Consider the following 20,442-nt stretch of genomic DNA (forward strand, 5'->3'; position numbering starts at 1 on the left):
TGTGTCCACTTATTGCTGTGTGTTAATTTTAGTATCATGTTCCAGAAAATCAGCAGCGGGCCCATGCAGCCAAACAAAAATGTCATCATAACTTGCTTAGAGCTTGCAGGCACAGCTTTAGATTTTTTGAATGAGGCTGAATCCATGTGCTTCCATTGTTGGCTCTGATGCTTCGTCTCTGGGTCAAAATGCTCACACCATGTTTCATCTCTTGTGACAATACAGGACAGGACACAATATTCTACATCATGATACCATTCTAAGTGCTGCAGTGATATTGACATTCCATTCAAATTCTTCTCCTCCATCGCCCTGTGGGCAATCCAATGCACACAGATTTTCAGATGCTCTGTCAAAAAAGCATGAGTGGCACCATGACCAATTCCCAACATAGCCGAATATCTTCCATTGTCTGCTTTTGGCTGTTTCTGATGGCAGCATTTCCACAACAATGACTGAAAGAATTGTGGCACAGTGACTCTGTCCTGACCGACTTCTGTATTTCAATGACGCTCAACTTTCTCCGAATCGTTTATTCCATACAGACACAGGTGCACTTGATATACTTTGTCCATCATACACAGCAGACATTTGGGCATGAATTTCCCTTCCTGACAATCCTTCTGTAGTCAAAACCCACACTACCCCTCGCCCACACACACACACGACTTGTTGCTCATGTTGTGTCTAACAGACAAATGGCTCAGTGGTGAACATTCACGCTGTTCTTTCCTAATAGAGGGCACTTCTATACGCACACCTACCTGTGCTACCAGCACCTGCACAATGCTTGTTATGTAGTCTGTCTTGTTTTCTTTTGACGAGCCCTTGTAGTATGGGTGCCTAATCTCTACTGTCTAGAGATTAGCATAACTGATAGCCTCAGGAAGTCATATGAAGGATTTCAGGAATAAAGAATCAATACTTGAAGATTTCTTTGTGTACATCTACATACATACGTACATACATACTTAATTACATACTCCACAATCTGGTGCAAGGTGGAGGATGCCTTTCCTGTTCCACTTGCAAATAGAGCGAGAGAAAAACAACTGTCTCTGTGCCTCCATACAAGCCCTAATTGCTCTTATGTTATCTTCGCAGTCCTTATGTGAAATGTGTGTTGACAACAGTAGAATTGTTCTGTAGTCAACTTCATATGTTGGTTCTCTAATTTTTCAATAGTGTTCTGCAAAAAGAAAGTCATCTTCCCTCTTTCTGGAGAACCCTGAAGGATAAGGGGTTTATTTGTTGTCATTATAGGTTCTTTTTTGATTAGCGTGTGGTTTGAAGTTTGTTAGCCAGAATATACTGTGGACATACAGCCTCAACACAAAAGAAATACGATTGCTCAGATAAATATTAATCAGTGACTGGTTTTTGCCCCAGAAGTTTATCTTTATACTGTGCCAGGTTTTATCAAAATCAGTCAGCTAAGTGACAGTAGATAAGGAGATTATTACGCATGTACAATGTCTGACACAAAAGAATTAACACTTATCCTGAAAAATCCATGTATTTGCTACATATGTTCAGTTAGTGGGTGGCACGTTCATGCTAGGACACACTGAAATCCACAGATGTCAAAATCATTCCTTCCACTGTTTTAAATATTTCTTATTGCTATTTTCTACGAAGCTGCACAGGAACTCACCACTTAACATTTCTGGGGGAAAATGCAGTCCTCTCTTGCATACCATCCTTTCACTACGTCCCAACCATATCCATTTTTTGTCTACCTATATTCCCATTGTAACTCTCTTACACCGATTGAAGTAACAATTACTTATTTTGGTGTCATATCTCAGTATTTAGTGCCTTTTTCCATAAAGTTGTATTTCAATTGCAATTATGTGTTGCCTGTATCTTTTACAGTTTACCTGTTGAAGGGCTTTTCTTTTTACTGCAAATTTTATTATATATATGTTTTTATGTTATTATATTCTTTTAATTTTTTGTTTTGTCAAAGTTTTTTTCCTATAGAAATGTCACTTAATTACATTTTTTGCATGATATTTATTTTCCATGCATAGGCTGAAGAAATATCTTGACAATCTAAAGAGCAATGTTGTTGGACAAGGACGTGTCACCAAGGTGAGTGAATTCATTTCGTATTCATTCATTCATCTTTAACAACAAGATTTACATAATATTTGTAGTGGTGAAGTACTAATATTATCCTGGAAATGGGTTAGTAAGCATGGCAAAATAAGTGTAATGAATCACACTCATATTTTGTGGTGCTTTAGCATATTATTGTTATTAAGTTTGTGTGTTTGTGTATATTCTGTAACTGTTGCAATTCATTTTACATAAAAATGCACTGGTATTGATTAATGTATAAATCCACAGATTGATTTCTGCACTGTAATTGTGTTTTTTGCAAGAAAATTGTAATGCCACGATACCTTAATTTTCGTATAAAATGTGACGATTTGACGCATAATGGAAGAGTTCTACCAGAATCACAGGTGGGAGATTGTTCATACTGTGTGCCCATTATCCAGTCTATGCTCTGCTCCTTGCAGTAGATAACTATAGCTAAAGATTGTGTATAAATTTATAAGATAAATAGTGCAATTTTACTTTTGGTTATTGGAATTTAAAAAATAAAACAAATATCTAATTCAAGAATAAAGTCAGAATTGAGTATTAAGAATGCTGGACAAGGAGGAAGAGTGTTTTCTCACCAGCCACTAAAATAGAAATATCTCAGATTTAAAAAAGGTGAAATGTCACACCAAACCACAGATTATGAGAGAGATGAAATGTAGGAAGAATGCTGGAAGTAACAGTGAGATAGAATTTGTGACTAACATTCTGAACTGCCAGCATGAGATGCTAGCAACCACTAGCTCAAAGACGTAAGTCAGTTTTCGAAAAAAATGTAAAGCTTCATTACAGTGAAAAATAGGTTATATAGCTGGAGAGGGTGGGGCAGGAGCCAATAATAAAAATTGTATTAGAAAGAAGGCAGAGAGAAAATGGATACATAGTTTTAGTAAGAGTGATACTCAGATTACAGACTGCTACTCTAGTTTCAGAAGTCATTGAACAAACTAAACCAATATACAAGGCATCTTAACAAGAAAGATCAAGATTCTGTGAGGCTACAGAAATTCTCATTTGGGAAAAAAAAATTAAAAGTTTATGTCCTGTCCCAAGTGATTTCCAACATACAATACATTTAATGTACATTTTTGATAATTGTGCTGTTATTTTGAAGGAACAATGTCAGAACACGACGACTAGCTTTTTTCTGGACAATTAGAGGACGTTCTGCTTATTACATGTAATACAACACACTTCCAACACGTTGGATCTACTCCACAGTCTCCACCACAACTTCTGTAATTGGTGGGGTATGCGAGTTCCTTTTGGACATCTGGAAACAGCACTGCCAATTTGTAATTATAAACTTTCATCTATTGTCTTTCACTGGAAGAAAAATGTTTAAGAATTCTGTGAGATGATACCCTGCATTTTTATATTTGATTCTCGGCTGCAGTCCACAACATCATGTGTGTAATAGTATAGTAAAAACAAAATAATGAATTTCTTCTGTGTTTACTTTTTTGTGAGGTTTTATCCAGTTACACAAAGAGAAAAGTATTGCCAGTGGCCAGATCTTTTTTCTGCAATTGCATATTCATTTCACCACCAGTATGGCATAGGCCTCAATGCTTTTATCTTTTGGTTAATAAAGACAATGAGTATGAAACAGCTGTGTACTGCCATGATATAATTTTGTGTTATATAACTATTCAAATTACGTCTGCAAGAACATTACAATTAACAAATTTCGGAAGCATAATTTCTTCTCAGTGTATTACACTTTATGCTCACAAAGTGTAACAAACGTTAAATAGCAGAAGGATGTTCGAGTCACAAAAATGATACTGTTCAACTACATCTTTTATGTTTGTTTCTACCAAAACATAATTAATATAATCACATACCATTCCTTCCATGCATAATGTTAAATGGAAGAGCCAGATACAAAAGCAAGCAGTTGTTTTTCTTTTCTTTTTTTGTTTTAAAACCTCTCTTTTGCATTAACAAGCAGCAAAGCAAGATTTTTTCCATTACTTTACATACAGTCATTTTTTCATCACAGATTTCTACGCATTATAGATGTATTATACTTTTTATCACTGTTTATTCATTTTAAAGTCTTCATTATTTTGGTGGCATACATTACTATTCATAAACTGCCACATATCGACCAATGGGTACACTTAGTCCTCAAAGATTATTGTCACAACCACAATCTTTTCCAACACAAGACACCACCAGAATGTGTTTCATCATATAGCTGACATAAATCATGCAGTTCATGAACGAAAATAGAGAATACCTGCATCTCAAAATCTGGTCTTGTGGGTGGAGAGGAAAAATCATAGCTTGTTAGCATGAAAAGAATAAATAAAATAATAGTGAGTGGGCAGTACTGCTTCCTCACATGTGATCGTGGATGCACCAGTCTCTGACACACCAAGATTTCTAGATCATTCTTGCCACCTCTGTAATGTTGACTTGTCTTCCTGAGAAACTATAAATACGAGGGCGGTTCAGAAAGTAACCTCCGATTGGTCACAGTGCGGGTTGTGGGGGGAGTAGCGACGCCATCTGTGCGTTCACGCACTCAACAGGTCAGTCGGCATCAAGCCGTGGTCGAGTGAACGTCGTATCTGCGCTAGTTTAGTTTTTGTGGCAGTTTGAAATGTGTGCTGCAATAGAAAACCCCGCCAAATGTGAAGTGCGTGCTGTCATAAGGTTTTTTACAGCCAAAGGATATTCTGCAGCAGCTATTCATTGTGAGCTTTGTGCCGTGTACGGACCAAGAGTTATGAGTGAAGGAGTTGTCCGTGAATGGGTACGTTTATTTAAAAGTGGACGAGAAAACGTTTATGATGAAGAGAGGAGTGGTAGACCATCATTGGTGACTGACGAACTCGTTCAGACAGTTGATGCAAAAGTTCGTGAAAATCGACGTTTCTCAATGTTGGAGTTGTCTACTGGTTTTCCACAGATTTCTAAGACTTTCTTGTACGAGATAGTGACAGCAAGATTGGGTTACCGTAAGTTCTGTGCACGATGGGTGCCCAAAATTCTTACCGACCACCACAAAACTCAAAGAATGGCCTCTGCATTAGACTTTCTGTCACGTTATGAGGACGAAGGAGAACCATTGTTAAACAGAATCGTGACCGGTGACGAAACCTGGATTAAGTACGTGAACCCTGAGACAAAACAACAATCAAAGATGTGGGCACATTCAAATTCGCCTACCAAACCAAGAAAAGCCTCGCAAGATTTTTCTGCCAGAAAACTGATGGCAACGTTGTTTTGGGATACCAAAGAGGTGTTGTTGGTTGAATTCATGGAACGTGGTACGACCATTAATCAAGACGTGTACTGTGAAACAATAAAAAAGTTACGACGGGCTATACAGAACAAACGCCGTGGTATGCTGACTTCCGGTATCGTTTTTTTGCATGATAACGCCCGTCCTCACTCTGCTCGCAGAACAACGGCCCTTCTTGAGTCCTTCAAGTGGGACGTTATCAACCATCCACCTTACAGCCCAGACCTGGCGCCAAGTGATTATCACCTCTTCATGCATTTGAAGAAATGGCTCGGGTCACAGCGGTTTGATGACGACGAAGAGCTCAAAGATGCGGTCACAGGCTGGCTCCAGGCACAAGCGGGTGATTTTTATGCAGAAGGAATTTCAAAGCTTGTGAAGAGATACGATAAGTGCCTCAATCGCTATGGAGACTATGTAGAAAAATAGTGCAAAGATGTAGTTGTAAGATGTATATATTAAAATATTTTTATTTAACTTGGTGTATTTTTTTAAATCAACCGGAGGTTACTTTCTGAACGGCCCTCGTAGTTACGTAATTGTGGATACTTGTTTCAGGTGTCGTTATGTGTTGAACGGTAACTTGCAGTTATGTATTGCCAATTGGAATTCCTGTATATCTAAGATAACAGGCTTCTGCTTTGGATTGTATTGGAATTAGTTGAAGGAAATACTTCAATCAGTGTTCAGTATATTTTTGTGTTTGATTTATAATTAGTTGTAGCAGAAGTTAGAGTGGAAACAGTATATAAGAAGTGTAATATGTCTGAATTTTTGCAGGTGCCATTACTCCACGCAGATGTGAGGTGGGCATCAGAAGCATTTGGCCAAAAATCTCTTCCGGCATCGCACTCGGCAGATTCCATACGTGGCATTCCACCATCTGCCTTCTCTGCTCCTCGTCCATTCCACCCAGCAGTGCCTCGTATGCCAGCTGGCACAGAAGATGAAGATTTTCCACCACCTCCCCCACCACTTCCTAACACCATGCCACCAAATCTGAAGAAACCAAGTAACTTTGCACCAAGTTGGAAGCCTTACCATAATCCTGAATCCCAAACTTCATATTCAGAAGCTCTTCCAGGAAAACCATATACATCATCAGGATTTGAAAGGGCTGGTCCAACGGGTAATTACACAATGAAATCGAAAAGTAGTTTTCTTTTCTAAGAAAATATTGGAAATAAAATACTTTTTTTGCAGATCGTCTGTCACAGAAAAATAATAGCCAACAATTGGCAAGTGTGGGTCATCAGCAGTTTGGTACGTTGCCTGGTGAGTGTGTCTCAAGCTTGCCAGCAGATGCCAGTGTATCACATACACTGCATCCTGAATCTCATACTGCCTACTCAGAAGTTGTTCCAGGAAAACCTTCATTTGCCTCAGCCGAGCATCATAGGTCTGGTTCAGGAGGTAACTGTTTATAGCAAAAGACAAGATTACTAGATGTCTTTGAAAAGCTGATGGTTTTTAAAGTAATATCACATTTTTTCCAGTAGCAGATCCTGTTTCACAGAGAGGTCAGCAACAAGGAGATGTTGGGCATCAGTGGTATGATGTTGAGCATCAACACTATGGGCTAATGCCTGAAAACACTGCTGCAACTTTGCCAGCAGATGCCACGTTCGCTCACACAATGCATCCTGACTCCCACACTGTGTATTCAGAATCTGTCCCAGGAAAACATTCAGCCCTATCGCCTGAATACCACAGAACTGGTTTACAAGGTAACTCTACAAAGTGAAAAATATCATCCTTTGCTCTGTGAAATTTACAGTAGTTGAGATGACGTTCATTTTTCCAGTAGTAGACCCTGTGTCTCCAAAACAGCAAAGTGAATGGATGGAAGGCATGAGCACTAAACATAGTGAATCAATTCCTGGATATAACGTATTGAGCTCACCAGCTGATGCAACTGTTTCACTTGCAACGCATCCAATGATTATGTCTGTTTCTACTAATGTGCCAGGTGTCTCACCTCCAATGATAGCTACGTTTTTATCTCAAAGTTGTGGTGCACGTGAAGGATTTAAGAATGAGTCTGTTCCTCACAATAAAAATACTGGTACATTACGTGCTGGTGCAGTTGCTGGCTCAAGATATCCTAGTGGGCAGGAATGCTACCAGAATGCCTGTCCAGACAAACTGCCATATAATGAGCCTGTAAAGCAATGGGTAGGGAAAGATATCCCTCAAGAGGGAAATTTGGGATATTCAATGCATCCAGCAGAAAAAGAAGACATTTACAGTCAACAGCCAGGAGCACTTTTACAGTCTGATACAGTGAACATTAAAAGCCCTGTCTCCAGAACTCAGTTAAGAAATTATGAAGGAACAAGCTCTTTATTAGGCCATAAACCATATTATATGTCCCATCCTGTGGAAAGCACATCTTGTGAGCCAATAGCTGCCAGAAATGCTGGTTCAAGTCATTGGGAAGTTGGTAAGTCTTCTGTGTGTCCATGTCTTTGTTGTCGATTTGTGCATGTCCTCTGTGTTCGTCCATTCGTTATTCTGTGTATATGTTTGTCCATCTGTCTTATTGGTATGTCCTTCCATTTGTCTGTCCGTCCTTGTTTGGATTCTGTATATACTTTAATTTTCAACTTCGTTAGTATTTGCTGACACAGCCATTAAAGGAGAAAACTGAGTAAGAATTATTTATACAAAAATCTAAGTTGTATTCAACAGATCTGCAGAATACCATATACAGTGGTTGGCCTCCATATTGTTGCAAAATGGGCAAGGCAAGAATTGATCATATGAACTTCAGAAAGTATTTTGTGGGATTTCATAGTTCACTATCAAATGTCTCACTGCTACCAGCAAGAGCCCATTCAATTGACTTTGGTTGCTATATTGATTTCTTTGCTGTAATATGATTGACTGTCCACTTCATCCAGACTGTTTTGTTTATATAAGTATAGCTTATTTGATGAATCTTTATTTCTCACCAGCAAGAACATGGTTGTTTGTTGACCTAGAAATGGCACCACCACTGAAACAGAAGAGACAGCTGGTGTACTCTGTTTGCAAACATTATTGACATTGGGGAAATACAGTGTGTCCCACATAAAACCTCAGTATGCCTCACACCCAAGATTTGAGAAACTGTGAACTAACTAAAAGAGAATAGATAATAGTAATGTTAAAAATTATGTAGTTACTTGTCTATAATAGATGCTGGAAGTGGTGATCAATGCATACAGGAGTCAAAGATCTCTACATATCTTGCATTGTTTAAGGTGTAATTGAAAAATATGGGGTACACCGGACAATGCATGCCAGACACCTATCTTCTCTGAGTGGTAGTGTTCTTCATGGAGAATACATAGGTTATCTTGTGACCAGTATCTGCATTTTTAGGAGTTTACATAACCTGACAAATGAAATCAGGCCTCATCTGACATGAAGTAAAGCAAGGGTCCAAGTAACCATCTGCATTTGATACTAACAGCCAATTACAGTAATGAAGTTTCCAAGTCCTCAAATTTCAGCTCTTGCACTATACTCAAAGAGTAGGCTTTTAATTTCATATATTTTAGTACATAATGACACAGTGGCCAAGGTACACAAACTTACCAACTTGTGGACTTCTCATAATATCCATGTGAATTTTGTCTGTAATTTCAGGGTCCTCATTGTTGGTTGCCTATTCCTCTGCATATTCCTACAGCCCTTTATTTCTTGTACAGATCTTGAATAGTGCTGGTTGTGGGGAGTTTCGTTCCAGGATACTGTGCTTGAAAGCAATTCGACTAGAGATGATTAACTGATATGTGTGGCATACATGTTTAATGTGGGACATTCTTGTATATGCATACATATTTCATGCTTGTAAGTTGCTTGTTTGAGCATATTACTCGATCACTTTCTTGATCGCTACTTTGAATCCCAATATATATTACAAATATTTAATGTTCACGTTCCGTAAAGGCACCAGAATGTCGATATTGATGACATGTATACATGCTCTGGTTCAGTCTTCTGAAATTACTTTTCTTATGCAGTTACTTTTCTTATGCAACTTTGTATTTGTTCTTTGAAAGTCTTTAACATAAGACTGTTTTTACTGCTTGCTGACTTTTTTGTCGAATTATGTTCTACATCAGTTCCATTGAATTTAGTTTGTTATAGAAGGGAAGTGACCATTAAACAGAAAAACTATATTTTTAAATCTTGTCCATGGTGCTTACAGGATTAAGTGTGCTTACCTTAACAATGTCTAGCAACTCTCTCTCAATAATGTCTTTTATCACTGATGTGTCAATTTCTCACAACCATGGCAGTGTATTGCCTTTGCAGAAGCAGTAGCAGGAGTCCTATTTTCTTGCATCATGTGGTATGGAGGATTTTTAGGTACATAAATGCATCTGTGTGGGGAACTTAGAATGAGTTGTTCCTGTAACCACTTTTGAAGTTTGTTTTACCATGGTAATCTTGTGGTGAGATTTGCTCCAAAATCTCTCTCTGACTGGTACTAGTTTGTTTTATGGTCATTGCAGTTCAACCATTCTGGTGCTTGTTTATCTATTTTCTGTTTCAGATATACCTATCCTGTGCCCTGAAGATTGGTTGGCAGGAGTTCTTTTCTCCATTCCTCTCTGTTCCCTGTTAGTCTCTTCATTTCTTCATATGAACTTCCCTGAATGCCATACTTGATCTGCTCCTATTTCCACAACACACACCTGACATAAGGACCCTGAGGGCAAGATAAGAGAAATCTAGGCTCATATGGAAGCGTATAGACATCGCTTTTCCCTCACTCCATTTGCAGATGGAACAGAAAAGAGAATGACTAATTATCATACATCGTACCACCCCTCCCCCCCACCCACCCCACCCTCCTCGCAAGCACCATATGATGTCTTGCGAAGTATTTATGTAGGTATAGACTGCTATCTAGGTCTTACTCTTCCTCCCTTGCCTTGAGTCATCGTTTCATCACATTAACTAGTAAGCTGTTGTGTTGATAGATGTGGATCAATCAATTGAGTTTTTTCTTTTCTATACCGTCGGGAGCAGAGATTTTCAAAGCCCATCATCATTTCTGCGAAGCAAGGCATATCCAGTGGGTCTTCAATGGAGTGGTTTCTGTGTGGCCTTCTCCACCCTGTGGCATAGATTACGCTACTTCATGCAGCATTAGGAGCAGTTTACCACTCCAAGGATAAGAGACTGCCTTGCACTATACTGTATTTTACAGACTATAAGACTCACTTTTTTCTTTGAAAAATTGCCTCGAAAATTCAGGTATGTCTTCTACTCGAAATTAATATAAAAATGACCAGTCTTTGATGTAAAATTCGCACCAGTCTTAAAGATAGCCATATATTTGATGCTGTGGGAAACCTATCTCTGGCAACATTGGATTCAACTGGCAGCAGCAGTGCACCGATGTGGCGAACATGATTTGCAGGGATTCACAAGCTTGCTAGCACTGTCTCCCTCCCACCTCTCGCAAATCTAGAGCATTGTCTAGCCTATGATGCATCATTGCTGTCTATGGTTCCAGTGAACATGAATTGAAAGTGATTTGTGTTATCAATAACAGTGCAATATTTTTGTTAGTAGCTAGTTTCATAATGGGAAAAAATAAAAAGTATCCATATGATTTATAAATTATAGAGCACAGCAATCAGTCATCCTTTTTTGCAGGTTTTATTTGGCAACTCCAGATTTCACCTAGTGCCTAGCCATTATCAGTGCACTATTTTCTAGTCTCAGTGCATGTCAGTTCCCTGTTGTTCGGACATCCGTCACAGTTCTTTGAATATTTTTTCAAAGAACTGTGACTGATGCTCAAACACTAGCTGAAATCTGGATTTGCCAAATAAAACCTGCAAAAGAGGAAGACTGATTGCTGTGATCTATAATTTTTAAATCAGATCACAGTTACTGAGTGCACCCACATTCCTGCATTGAGTACACCCACATTCCTAATGGAAGGTAACCTGATGGTTATTCATATGATGTGGGCTATGAATTGAAAGTAATAGCATATGCAGAAGGACATGGAAACAGAACAGTGGAGTGGCATTCCCCCTCCCCCCTCTCTACACCAACAGCAAAAACCATTCACGGTTGGCAGGCTTGCAAACAAGAATTGAAAAAAAATGAGGACAAATCGGCCGCGGTCCGTTAGTATACGTCGGACCCGCGTGTCGCCACTGTCAGTGATTGCAGACCGAGCGCCGCCACACAGCAGGTCTAGAGAGACTTACTAGCACTCGCCCCAGTTGTACAGCAGACTTTGCTAGCGATGCTACACTGACAAATACGCTCTCATTTGCCGAGACGATAGTTAGCATAGCCTTCAGCTACGTCATTTGCTATGACCTAGCAAGGCGTCATTACCAGTTTATATTGAGATTGTAAAACATGTACTGTCAAGAGCGATGTACACCAATTATGGATTAAAGTTAAGTATTCCAAGAACTACGTCCTTTTCTTATTAGCCTCACTCCTTTAATTGTTCCAGACCTCACGCCAGTCTGCGCGTGGATTTCGGCCTCCTCTAGCAACACTGTGTTGGCTCTTCTGCCAACACTTCAAGAGGACTGAAGGCAAAATGGCCAAAAATAGATGATTACATATTGAAATGGATTTGAGGACTGTCACAATGGCATTGGAATTAATACAGAAGTGAGTGAAATACTTGCTCATAACCTAGTGCCACAGTGGAACTTAACAGACTTTAAGAGGAGTGTTGGTTAGTGCTACATGTTTGTCAAGTTTGTGAAGTGTCATAGACTTAGCATGCGAACCAAAACCAAAATATCTCAGAAAATGCCAGAAGAGTATGAAGAGAAAATACAAAGGGTGTTCAAAAAGTTTTGCACAGTTGTCTCTAATTTTTTTATTTTTTGCAGGAGGAGAATGAATTTTTTGTGAACATACTTGGAACATTTAGCTATACTTTGAGCCTGCATCAGTTGTGACGCATCTGGCTTAACGTTCTTTTCTTGATGTAAATGCACTTTGGTAAAATTCTTGGGGATTGACTTTTACACCATTACTTGTCACAGGAAATAAGGTCTTTCTCGCTATCAAATGTTTTACCACGCAGGTGGGCCCCCAAACAACCAAAGAGATGGAGCCAAGTCCGGACTGTAGGGAGGTTGAGGAACAATTTTCCAACCCATTTTGACGATTTTCTCCTGTGTCATAAGGGCTGTAATGGTGTTTGGCATTGTCATGGTATAGTCTGATGAGCTGACCCTGAAGCTGTGGTCTGTGGGTCTTGATGACACATCACAGCTTGTCCAGTGACAAACAGTAACGGTCCCGGTTAATTGTGGAGCCAGTTTCCAAAAAGTCAATGAAAATGACACCACACTGATCCCAGAAGGAGGAGGCCATCACCTTTCAGCCTGCTGTTCATGAAAGTCTTGGTTTCTTTTTCCAAGCGGAACCCGGATGACGCCACTTCATGGATTGGGTTTTGCTCTCAGGTTCGGACAAAAACAACCATGTTTCATCATGGGTAAGGACATCATCAAAACACTGTTTCCACTCTTCGGTAAAGGTCTTTATGAGACCCTCACACACGTTCTTCCTCATCGTTTTCATTTCTCTTGTCAGTAATCTAGGCACCCAACATGCACATAGTTTTCTGCACCCTAGTGACTGTAGCAGTGGTACCACACTACCCCATGACAAACAAGTCATTTCAGCAAGCTGTCGTGTCGTCACACATCTATCATTTTGGATGATTTAATCAATGGTCTCCTTATTCACACCACTCACTGCCGTCAATGGTCTACTGCATGGTGGATTGTCCAGTAGAGAGAAATCACCTTCTTTAAACCTCTGCAACTACCACTGGATACTGCTGTGATCCTCTGTGTCCTCCCCATAAACGGGGAACAACTTCCTGTGAATCGATGTGGCAGAGTCATTGCAGGTCTTGAGATGTTGAAGAGGAACTCTATCACTGACCGTTGTTGCAACCTGACATCTACTTCACGGTCCATTATGGCTCACCTGTAAATAAAAGAAAATACTTTTATATACCAACTTATAGCTAAAAGTTCCAAGTATGTTCACAAAAAATTTCATTCTCCTCTTGCAAAAAATAAAAAAATTAGATAAGACTGTGCAAAACTTTTTGAACACCCTTTGTATTATCTTTCCATCACTTTGTTATTCAATATCAAAAGAAAACCATTGTGGAACTAAGCCAAATAGTGAATATGGACGAAACTCTTGCATTTGATGTGCCGAGTAACAGAGTTGTTGCCATAAAAGGTGCTAAAACTGTAACCATAAAAACAACTGATGATGATGTCCCATACTCCTTAACAGAGCGTAGGGGAACGATGTGGGAGACCGACACTGCTGTAGGCAAGGTCCTGGTGGAGGTGGTTTGCCATTGCCTTCCTCCGACTGTAATGGGGATGAATGATGATGATGATGAAAACGACACAACAACACCCAGTCATCTCAAGGCAGGTGAAAATCCCTGACCCCGCCAGGAATCGAACCCGGGACCCATGCTCGGGAAGCAAGAACGCTACCACGAGACCGCAAGATGCGGACATAAAAACAAGTGTACATGCAAAAAAACATGCACTACACTGTTGTCTTTTCATCTTGTGCTGAAAGTATTAAACTTAATCCAGTGATCACCTTCAAGCTCAAAAAAATGCCAAAACCTTCTGAAATACTGTCTTGTGGTGTTGTTCATGTACATGTCAGGGACTGGATGGACGAGATTGGTGTGAAATTATGGGTTAACAGAGTGTGGGAGAGAAGCCAAGGTGCTTTATTGAAGAAAAGTTCTCTTCTTGGCTAGATCGGTGTAGTAGTCATTTGAAAAATTCTGTGAAGGAGAAATTGAGACAGGGAAATACAGAGCTTGCTGTTATTCTGGGAAGACTTATGTCACAATTGCAACCTCTTGATGTCTCAGTAAATACACCATTTAAAGTGTATATGAGGGAGGAGTGGCACAAATGGATGATGGATGAAACCCAGCATGAATTCATGGTGAATGGAGCTTTAAAACGACCCACAATGAAACAAGTGTGTCAGTGGATAAAACAGTCGTGGTGTAGAGTGAGAGATCAGATGACAATTTTCAAGGATTTTAAAGGTCAATTCAGTTTTATAAATTAAAACTTTTTTTTAGTCTGCCTTCACAATCTAATAATAAAAAATGGTAAAAATGTTATGTTTTTTAAAAACTTGCTTAAAAATTAAAGTGCATCTTCTAGTCCATAGCATCTTATAATTCATAAAATACTCTTCTGTCCTTCTACGTTCTTGATAAAATGTGTCTTTATATCCCGGGAGACATTCAGGTCCTGCATCTGTTAGCTGCTTGCTGAGCAAATCGTACACCCCACCCCACCCTACCCCATCCTTCTGCTGCTATGAGGTGGATTTCAAGGTTCTTGTTTCACAGAGTCTAAGATCTCAACAGCTTTTCTTTATCTTTGTTAATTGCAACGAAAACCTGAACAGCCTCGCAACGAAAACCTGAACAGCCTCGTATCAGAAAGCCACAGAGGGAAGTAACATGTAATCTTCTAATAGGCTGGGATTCTAGTAATACATATTGTGGACATTCTGAAATCTATTAAGTACTAGTTTACTATTCAGTCTGGTAATTTAGCAAAATAAGATGTAGCCAATAGAAAAGTGCAGTGACACCTCCCAGTCATCAAAAAGACAAAAAATTAAACAATTCGTTTCATAGAGAATGTGATTCATACCTCATTCTTGTATATACATACATATTTCATGCTTTTAAGTTCCTTGTGTGAACATATTATTTGATCACTTTCTTAATCACTAATTTGAATCCCAATATACGAGGGTCATCCCAAAAGTAAGGTCTCTTATTTGTTTATAAGTACATAGATCTGTTTATTTGTACAATGGTTTACATCGATTTACAGCTTGAAAATTTAGCTATTTTTTGACATAATCACCATTTCTGTCAATGCTTATTTGTAGACACTGTGGCAGTTTTTGTATGCCCATGTCATACCAGCTCGCTGCCATGCTGTTCAGAAAGTTATGAACTGGTGTGATTGTTGCTTGGTCTCAGGTGTAGAGTGGTATGCCCAGGTTTCATCACCTGTGACAATTGAGTCCAGAAAGTTGTCCTGGTGGTGAAGAAATGCGCGGGAAGCATCAACTCGTTGCTGCATGTGGTCCTCAGTCAGCTTGTGTGGCACCCATCTTGCGCACACCTTCCAGTAGTTCAATGTTTCAGTTAAAATTCTGTGAGCGTTGCTTCGGGAAACCTCAGGAACCAATGTGCAGAGATCATCCAGGGTGATCCGCTGACCTTCACGCATGCTTTGCTCAACTTTCAACACTGTCTCCTCAGAAATTGACGGTTTCCCGCTACTTTGTTCGTCGTGAATTTTGGTCCAACCAGCTGCAAACTCTCTACGCCACTTAAGAATATTTTTGACATCCATGCACGACTCGCCATACACTTCCGTCAATTGGTGATGGATTTCGATCGGCACAGTGCCCTTTGCATTCAAAAACCAAATAACTGCGTGCAATTCGTACTTGGCTGTAACACCCAATGGGAGCTCCACTCTCAATGGCTGCCAAGCCAACACTGAGCGCCTCAGCACGGCGTGCGCATGTTTACACATAGCACGTGAAGCACTCTTCATAACAGTGTGACCAACTGCCACACGAACAGAGTTCTGCACTTATAAAAAAATAGGATACCTTACTTTTGGGATTACACTCGTATATTACACTGATAAAATTCATCTTAAGTATCAAGTAAATTTATTTTTTGGTTACATGAAAAGGATGCAAAAATATACCTAGAATTCCTAAGTAATAGTTTTCTGCGGACATGCCATGACTTTTTGTGTGTTGAAACTTAGGAACTGCCAATTAAAATTGACTCCGAAAACAAAATTATTAAGTTATTACAAAATGAAAGTGAGGTGTCAGAAAATGAAATATTGACTGTACAGAGAGAAAGTGGTGGTTTAATATGAGAGAAACTATCCAGTTTGTGTGTGACAACCAACAAATAAAAATCAAACGACACTGTGAAAATGCTTGTGCACACATGTTAAACATTAACATATCTGTTGTTTCCGACAATTATGCACAAACCAAAATCTGCAAATGTACGGGATGATTATAATTAAAGTTAAACTTTCAAACCACTGTATAAATAACACCATTGGTCATAATGACGTCAAATTGCAACAGAATATTATTGGAGAAGTGGGGAAATGTATGGCACAAGAAAAATAAATAGTTACAAAATATAGCAATAGATGGCGCTGTAAGCATCATAATTTAATAGTCGTCGACTTCAAATGACCAATGAATCATACAACAATGCCGAAGGTGTACGTTTGACGTTTAACAAACTGTACTAGGCCTACTCAGTGTGCATGGGTGTACAGGTGTGATACTGTTAATTACGTAAGCCCATCCACCACAGCAAGGTCATATCACATTGGATGGCAAAAATCAGTTTTTAATTGTCCTGAAGCCAAAAACCGCACAAAAAGTATCACTCACATTGGTTTTTAATTGTCCTTAGTCCAAAAACTGCATAAAAAGCATCAATCACATCGGTTTTTATTTGTTCTGAGGTCAAAAACGCATAAAAAATCAAATCAGATTATTAATTTCCATGTGACTGGTACAAAACATTTTCAGTATGCTGTCCACCATCTTCTGCAATGAGTTGAAAATGAGAAACAGTGTGTTCCACAACTGATCAAAGTGTTTCTGGGTTCACATTCAGAATGTGTTGCACAGTGCATGCCTTCAGTGCAGCTAAGTTTGCATTCGGAACACTGAACACTACATATTTCAGATAGCCCCACAGCCAGGAGTCACACGGATTAAGATCAGGTGATTGGGATGGCCAGGCTTTAGGGAAATGGCAGCTGATGATTGTAGCATTTCCGAAATGGCACTTCAGCAGCTGCTTAACTGGATTTGCAGTGTGCGGAGGTGGAGCATCTTGCATAAAAATGATCCCATCCACACATCCACACTGTTGGAGAGCTGGAATGACGTGTGCTCAAAAGACACTCGTAGCACTTACGAGGGACAGTACAGGTAACAGGACCGGAAGCACCTGTCTCTTCGAAAAAATATGGCCCTATGACAAATGATGCCGTAAGCCCGCACTACACAGTGACCTTTTCAGGATTAAGTGGTACTGGTTGATTTGCGTGTGGATTTTCCATTGCCCATATTTGACAATTCTGTGTATTGACATATCCTGTCAGATGGAAGTGGGCTTCATCTGTCCACAAAATCTTCCACGGCCAATCATTGTCCTCTTCCATCCGAGCAAGAGATTCTGAAGCAAAGGTCTCCCATGCTAGCAGGTCAGCAGGAAACAACTCATGCACATGGTTAACTTTGAATAGATAGCAAAGAAGGATGTTTCGTATGATTTTATGCACCATGCTCGCACGGGTATGTCCAGTGTTCGGGCAGTTCTCCGTGCACTACACATTTGCACACCACCACCACTCATCTCCTCCTTCCTTGCTGTGACCACTGCTTCCATTGATGTCGAATCAATTTGTTTCCTTCATCTACCAGGTTGCACACCAAAAGAACCTGTCTTTTCAAATTTCCGAATCATTTTCTCCAGACCCATAGCAGTCATCGGACGAACGGCTTTTTTCAAACCCTTAAGTGTTCGGTACTCATGCAGAGCAACGTATGCACAGTCATCATTCTTGTAATACAACTTTACAAGCAGAGTGTGATCCTGCATTGAGACAGTCATGGCGAACGTCGCAGACGTGAAAGAAGGAAAAGCCATGTGTCGTGCGCATGACAGGTGTTTTCATTTACATATTCTGACACATACAGCGCCGTCTGTTGATCAATTTTCACACTATCTTTTTTCTTCTGCCTTACATTTTCCCTCTTCTCCGATAATACTCCGTTGCAATTTGACGTCATTCTGACAAGTGGTGTTATTTCTACAGTGTTTTGATAGTTTAACTTAAATTATAATCACCCTGTATATCAGTGGAAGATGGTGACATACAGAGAAAGAAAAGGCAAGAAAGTTAAATTACAATTGTTCCTGAAAAATATTACTGTCCCAAACTGCAACATCAGTGTGTGGCTGGAATTGGAATGCAGCAGCTCAACAAAAATTTTAAAAACGGGGAACTTCCTCAGTTTTACTGTATGTATGCTGCTAGTAGCTTAATAGTTAATTGATTACAGTGATACTTTTCAAAAACAAAAGTTACCTACATCTGTAGAAATGAAGTTATTTTTCCTGTACATTATTATTTTTCATGAAGATTTGTAGCAAACAATGCTACTTGACATGCAGTTAACAGAACTTTACAATCTCTGAATCTAGCATCATATGTGGAGTGGAAGCACAGCTCATCATTTCCATCATCATACCCAGAGGCTCAGATGGTTCTGCAGTGATTTCAAAAGTGCTATTCTTGATTTCCGCTATTGAGGGAAGAATTGTAGTGTCCACATTGGCAGGTCACAAGAGTATCACACAAAGGAAGTGGTTGCTCGGATAGCAGGGTATGTATGGCTTGCACATGAGGGTTTTTGGGTTAGAGGTACCCCTTCTTAGGGGAAATTGTAAAATGCCAGTCACATTCAAAGATAGAATAGCCAGATTACTCTGAAAGGAGAATTCTTCATCTTGTAGATCGAAAAGAGAGAATGTTAATTTATTATTGGTATACTGCAAAAGTAGACATGGTAAAGTTTCATAATTAGTCTTGCTTATTAAAGATAATAATGCCCACACATTACTAGGAATAGAAGTGTGCAGCAGTGAAGATTTTAATTTATGGAAGGGTAGGCTAGACACAAGTGGTGGTGGTAGCATGTTTAATGCCATAAAGAACTCAGTAGTATATAATGAGGTTATTACAGATTTTAAATGTGAAATAATGCGGGTAAAGCGTTACATTAAAGGTGGGTAAAAGAATATAATGCATGCTTTAGTTGACCCCCTGTGTCAGGAGTTGTAGTGGCAGAGCACTTCAGAGACGTCTTGGAGAAATCACAAATAAGTTTTATTATCGTGTGCTGTTTTAGTAGTGGGAGGAATCAGGTTGTCTGGTGTAGAAAGGGAGAGTCAGGAAATGAAAGTGGTGTCAGAGAAATGGATTTGAGTAAAATATTTCTGAATGTCTCATCTGAAAATTACGTCGAGCAGATAGTTAAAGAACCAGCATGTGAGGACACTGTCCTAGACCTCCTAGTAACTAACAGGCCGAACCTATTGAATCTTATTAATGTCAATGAGGAAATCGGCGATCATAAGGCTGTGATAGCATCAATTATTATAGGTATTACAAGGAATGTTTAAAAAACACTAGGAAAATTTTTTTGGTAGCATTAGTGACACGATACAAACTGCAGAGTATCTAAGTAGTCATCATGAAATATTCAGCTCTGAGAATAAAGGTGTGGATGACAAATAGATGAAACTCTGAATCATTGTAAAACATGCCTCAGCCAAGTATGTGCCAACAAGGTTGTGAGAGATGGCTTAGACCCACTTTGGTTCAATAGTCAGGTTAGAAAGTTTCTGCAAAAGCAAAGTGAGGTTCATCTCTGATTTAAGTGAAGTCAAAACCTAGTGGACAAGCAGGAACTGACTGAAGCCAAAATGAGCATGAGGGGTGTAATGCAAGAAGTATTTAATGAATTTACAAGTAAAATTTTGCCAAACTAATTGACTAAAAGTCCTAATAGGTGTTATTCTTATGTAAAATTGGCAAGCAGATCAAAATCGTCTATTTAGTTTCTGGGTGACCATACTGGGACCAAAACAGAAGATTACAGGAGAAGGCCACAGTAGTAAATTTAGTCTTCAGAAATTGTTTCACCACAGAATATCATTTCCCCTTTCAATCATCACACAAATATCAAAATGACAGTTGTTGAGATAAGCAATCACAGAAAAGAAAAGCAACTGCTCAGCAGTGAAAAGCCAACTGGACTGGATGAGACTCCTGTGAGGTTCTCCAGAGATAGTGTGAAAGAACTCACAAACCTTCTAACAGGCTGCTGGAGTGACAGAGTGTACCTACTGACTGGAAAAAAGTGCA

At 39.4% G+C, this 20,442-nt stretch overlaps 1 protein-coding gene across 5 annotated transcripts in view; it reads left to right on the plus strand.

Annotated features, from left to right (window-relative positions):
* LOC126418677 (testin) overlaps nt 1–20,442 on the plus strand; it is a 98,669-nt gene that overhangs the window by 45,462 nt on the left and 32,765 nt on the right. For 2 of the 5 annotated variants that reach the window (XM_050085565.1, XM_050085564.1), the window contains exons 7-11: nt 2,034–2,094; nt 6,149–6,497; nt 6,572–6,781; nt 6,865–7,095; nt 7,173–7,811. In XM_050085565.1, coding sequence (XP_049941522.1) covers nt 2,034–2,094; nt 6,149–6,497; nt 6,572–6,781; nt 6,865–7,095; nt 7,173–7,811 — 1,490 coding nt within the window. The remainder of the gene's footprint in view (nt 1–2,033; nt 2,095–6,148; nt 6,498–6,571; nt 6,782–6,864; nt 7,096–7,172; nt 7,812–20,442) is intronic. The other 3 variants (XM_050085567.1, XM_050085566.1, XM_050085568.1) reach the window with 3 other exon arrangements.

The sequence above is a fragment of the Schistocerca serialis genome, chromosome 9, assembly GCF_023864345.2.
Source record: "Schistocerca serialis cubense isolate TAMUIC-IGC-003099 chromosome 9, iqSchSeri2.2, whole genome shotgun sequence".
Taxonomy (NCBI): domain Eukaryota; kingdom Metazoa; phylum Arthropoda; class Insecta; order Orthoptera; family Acrididae; genus Schistocerca; species Schistocerca serialis.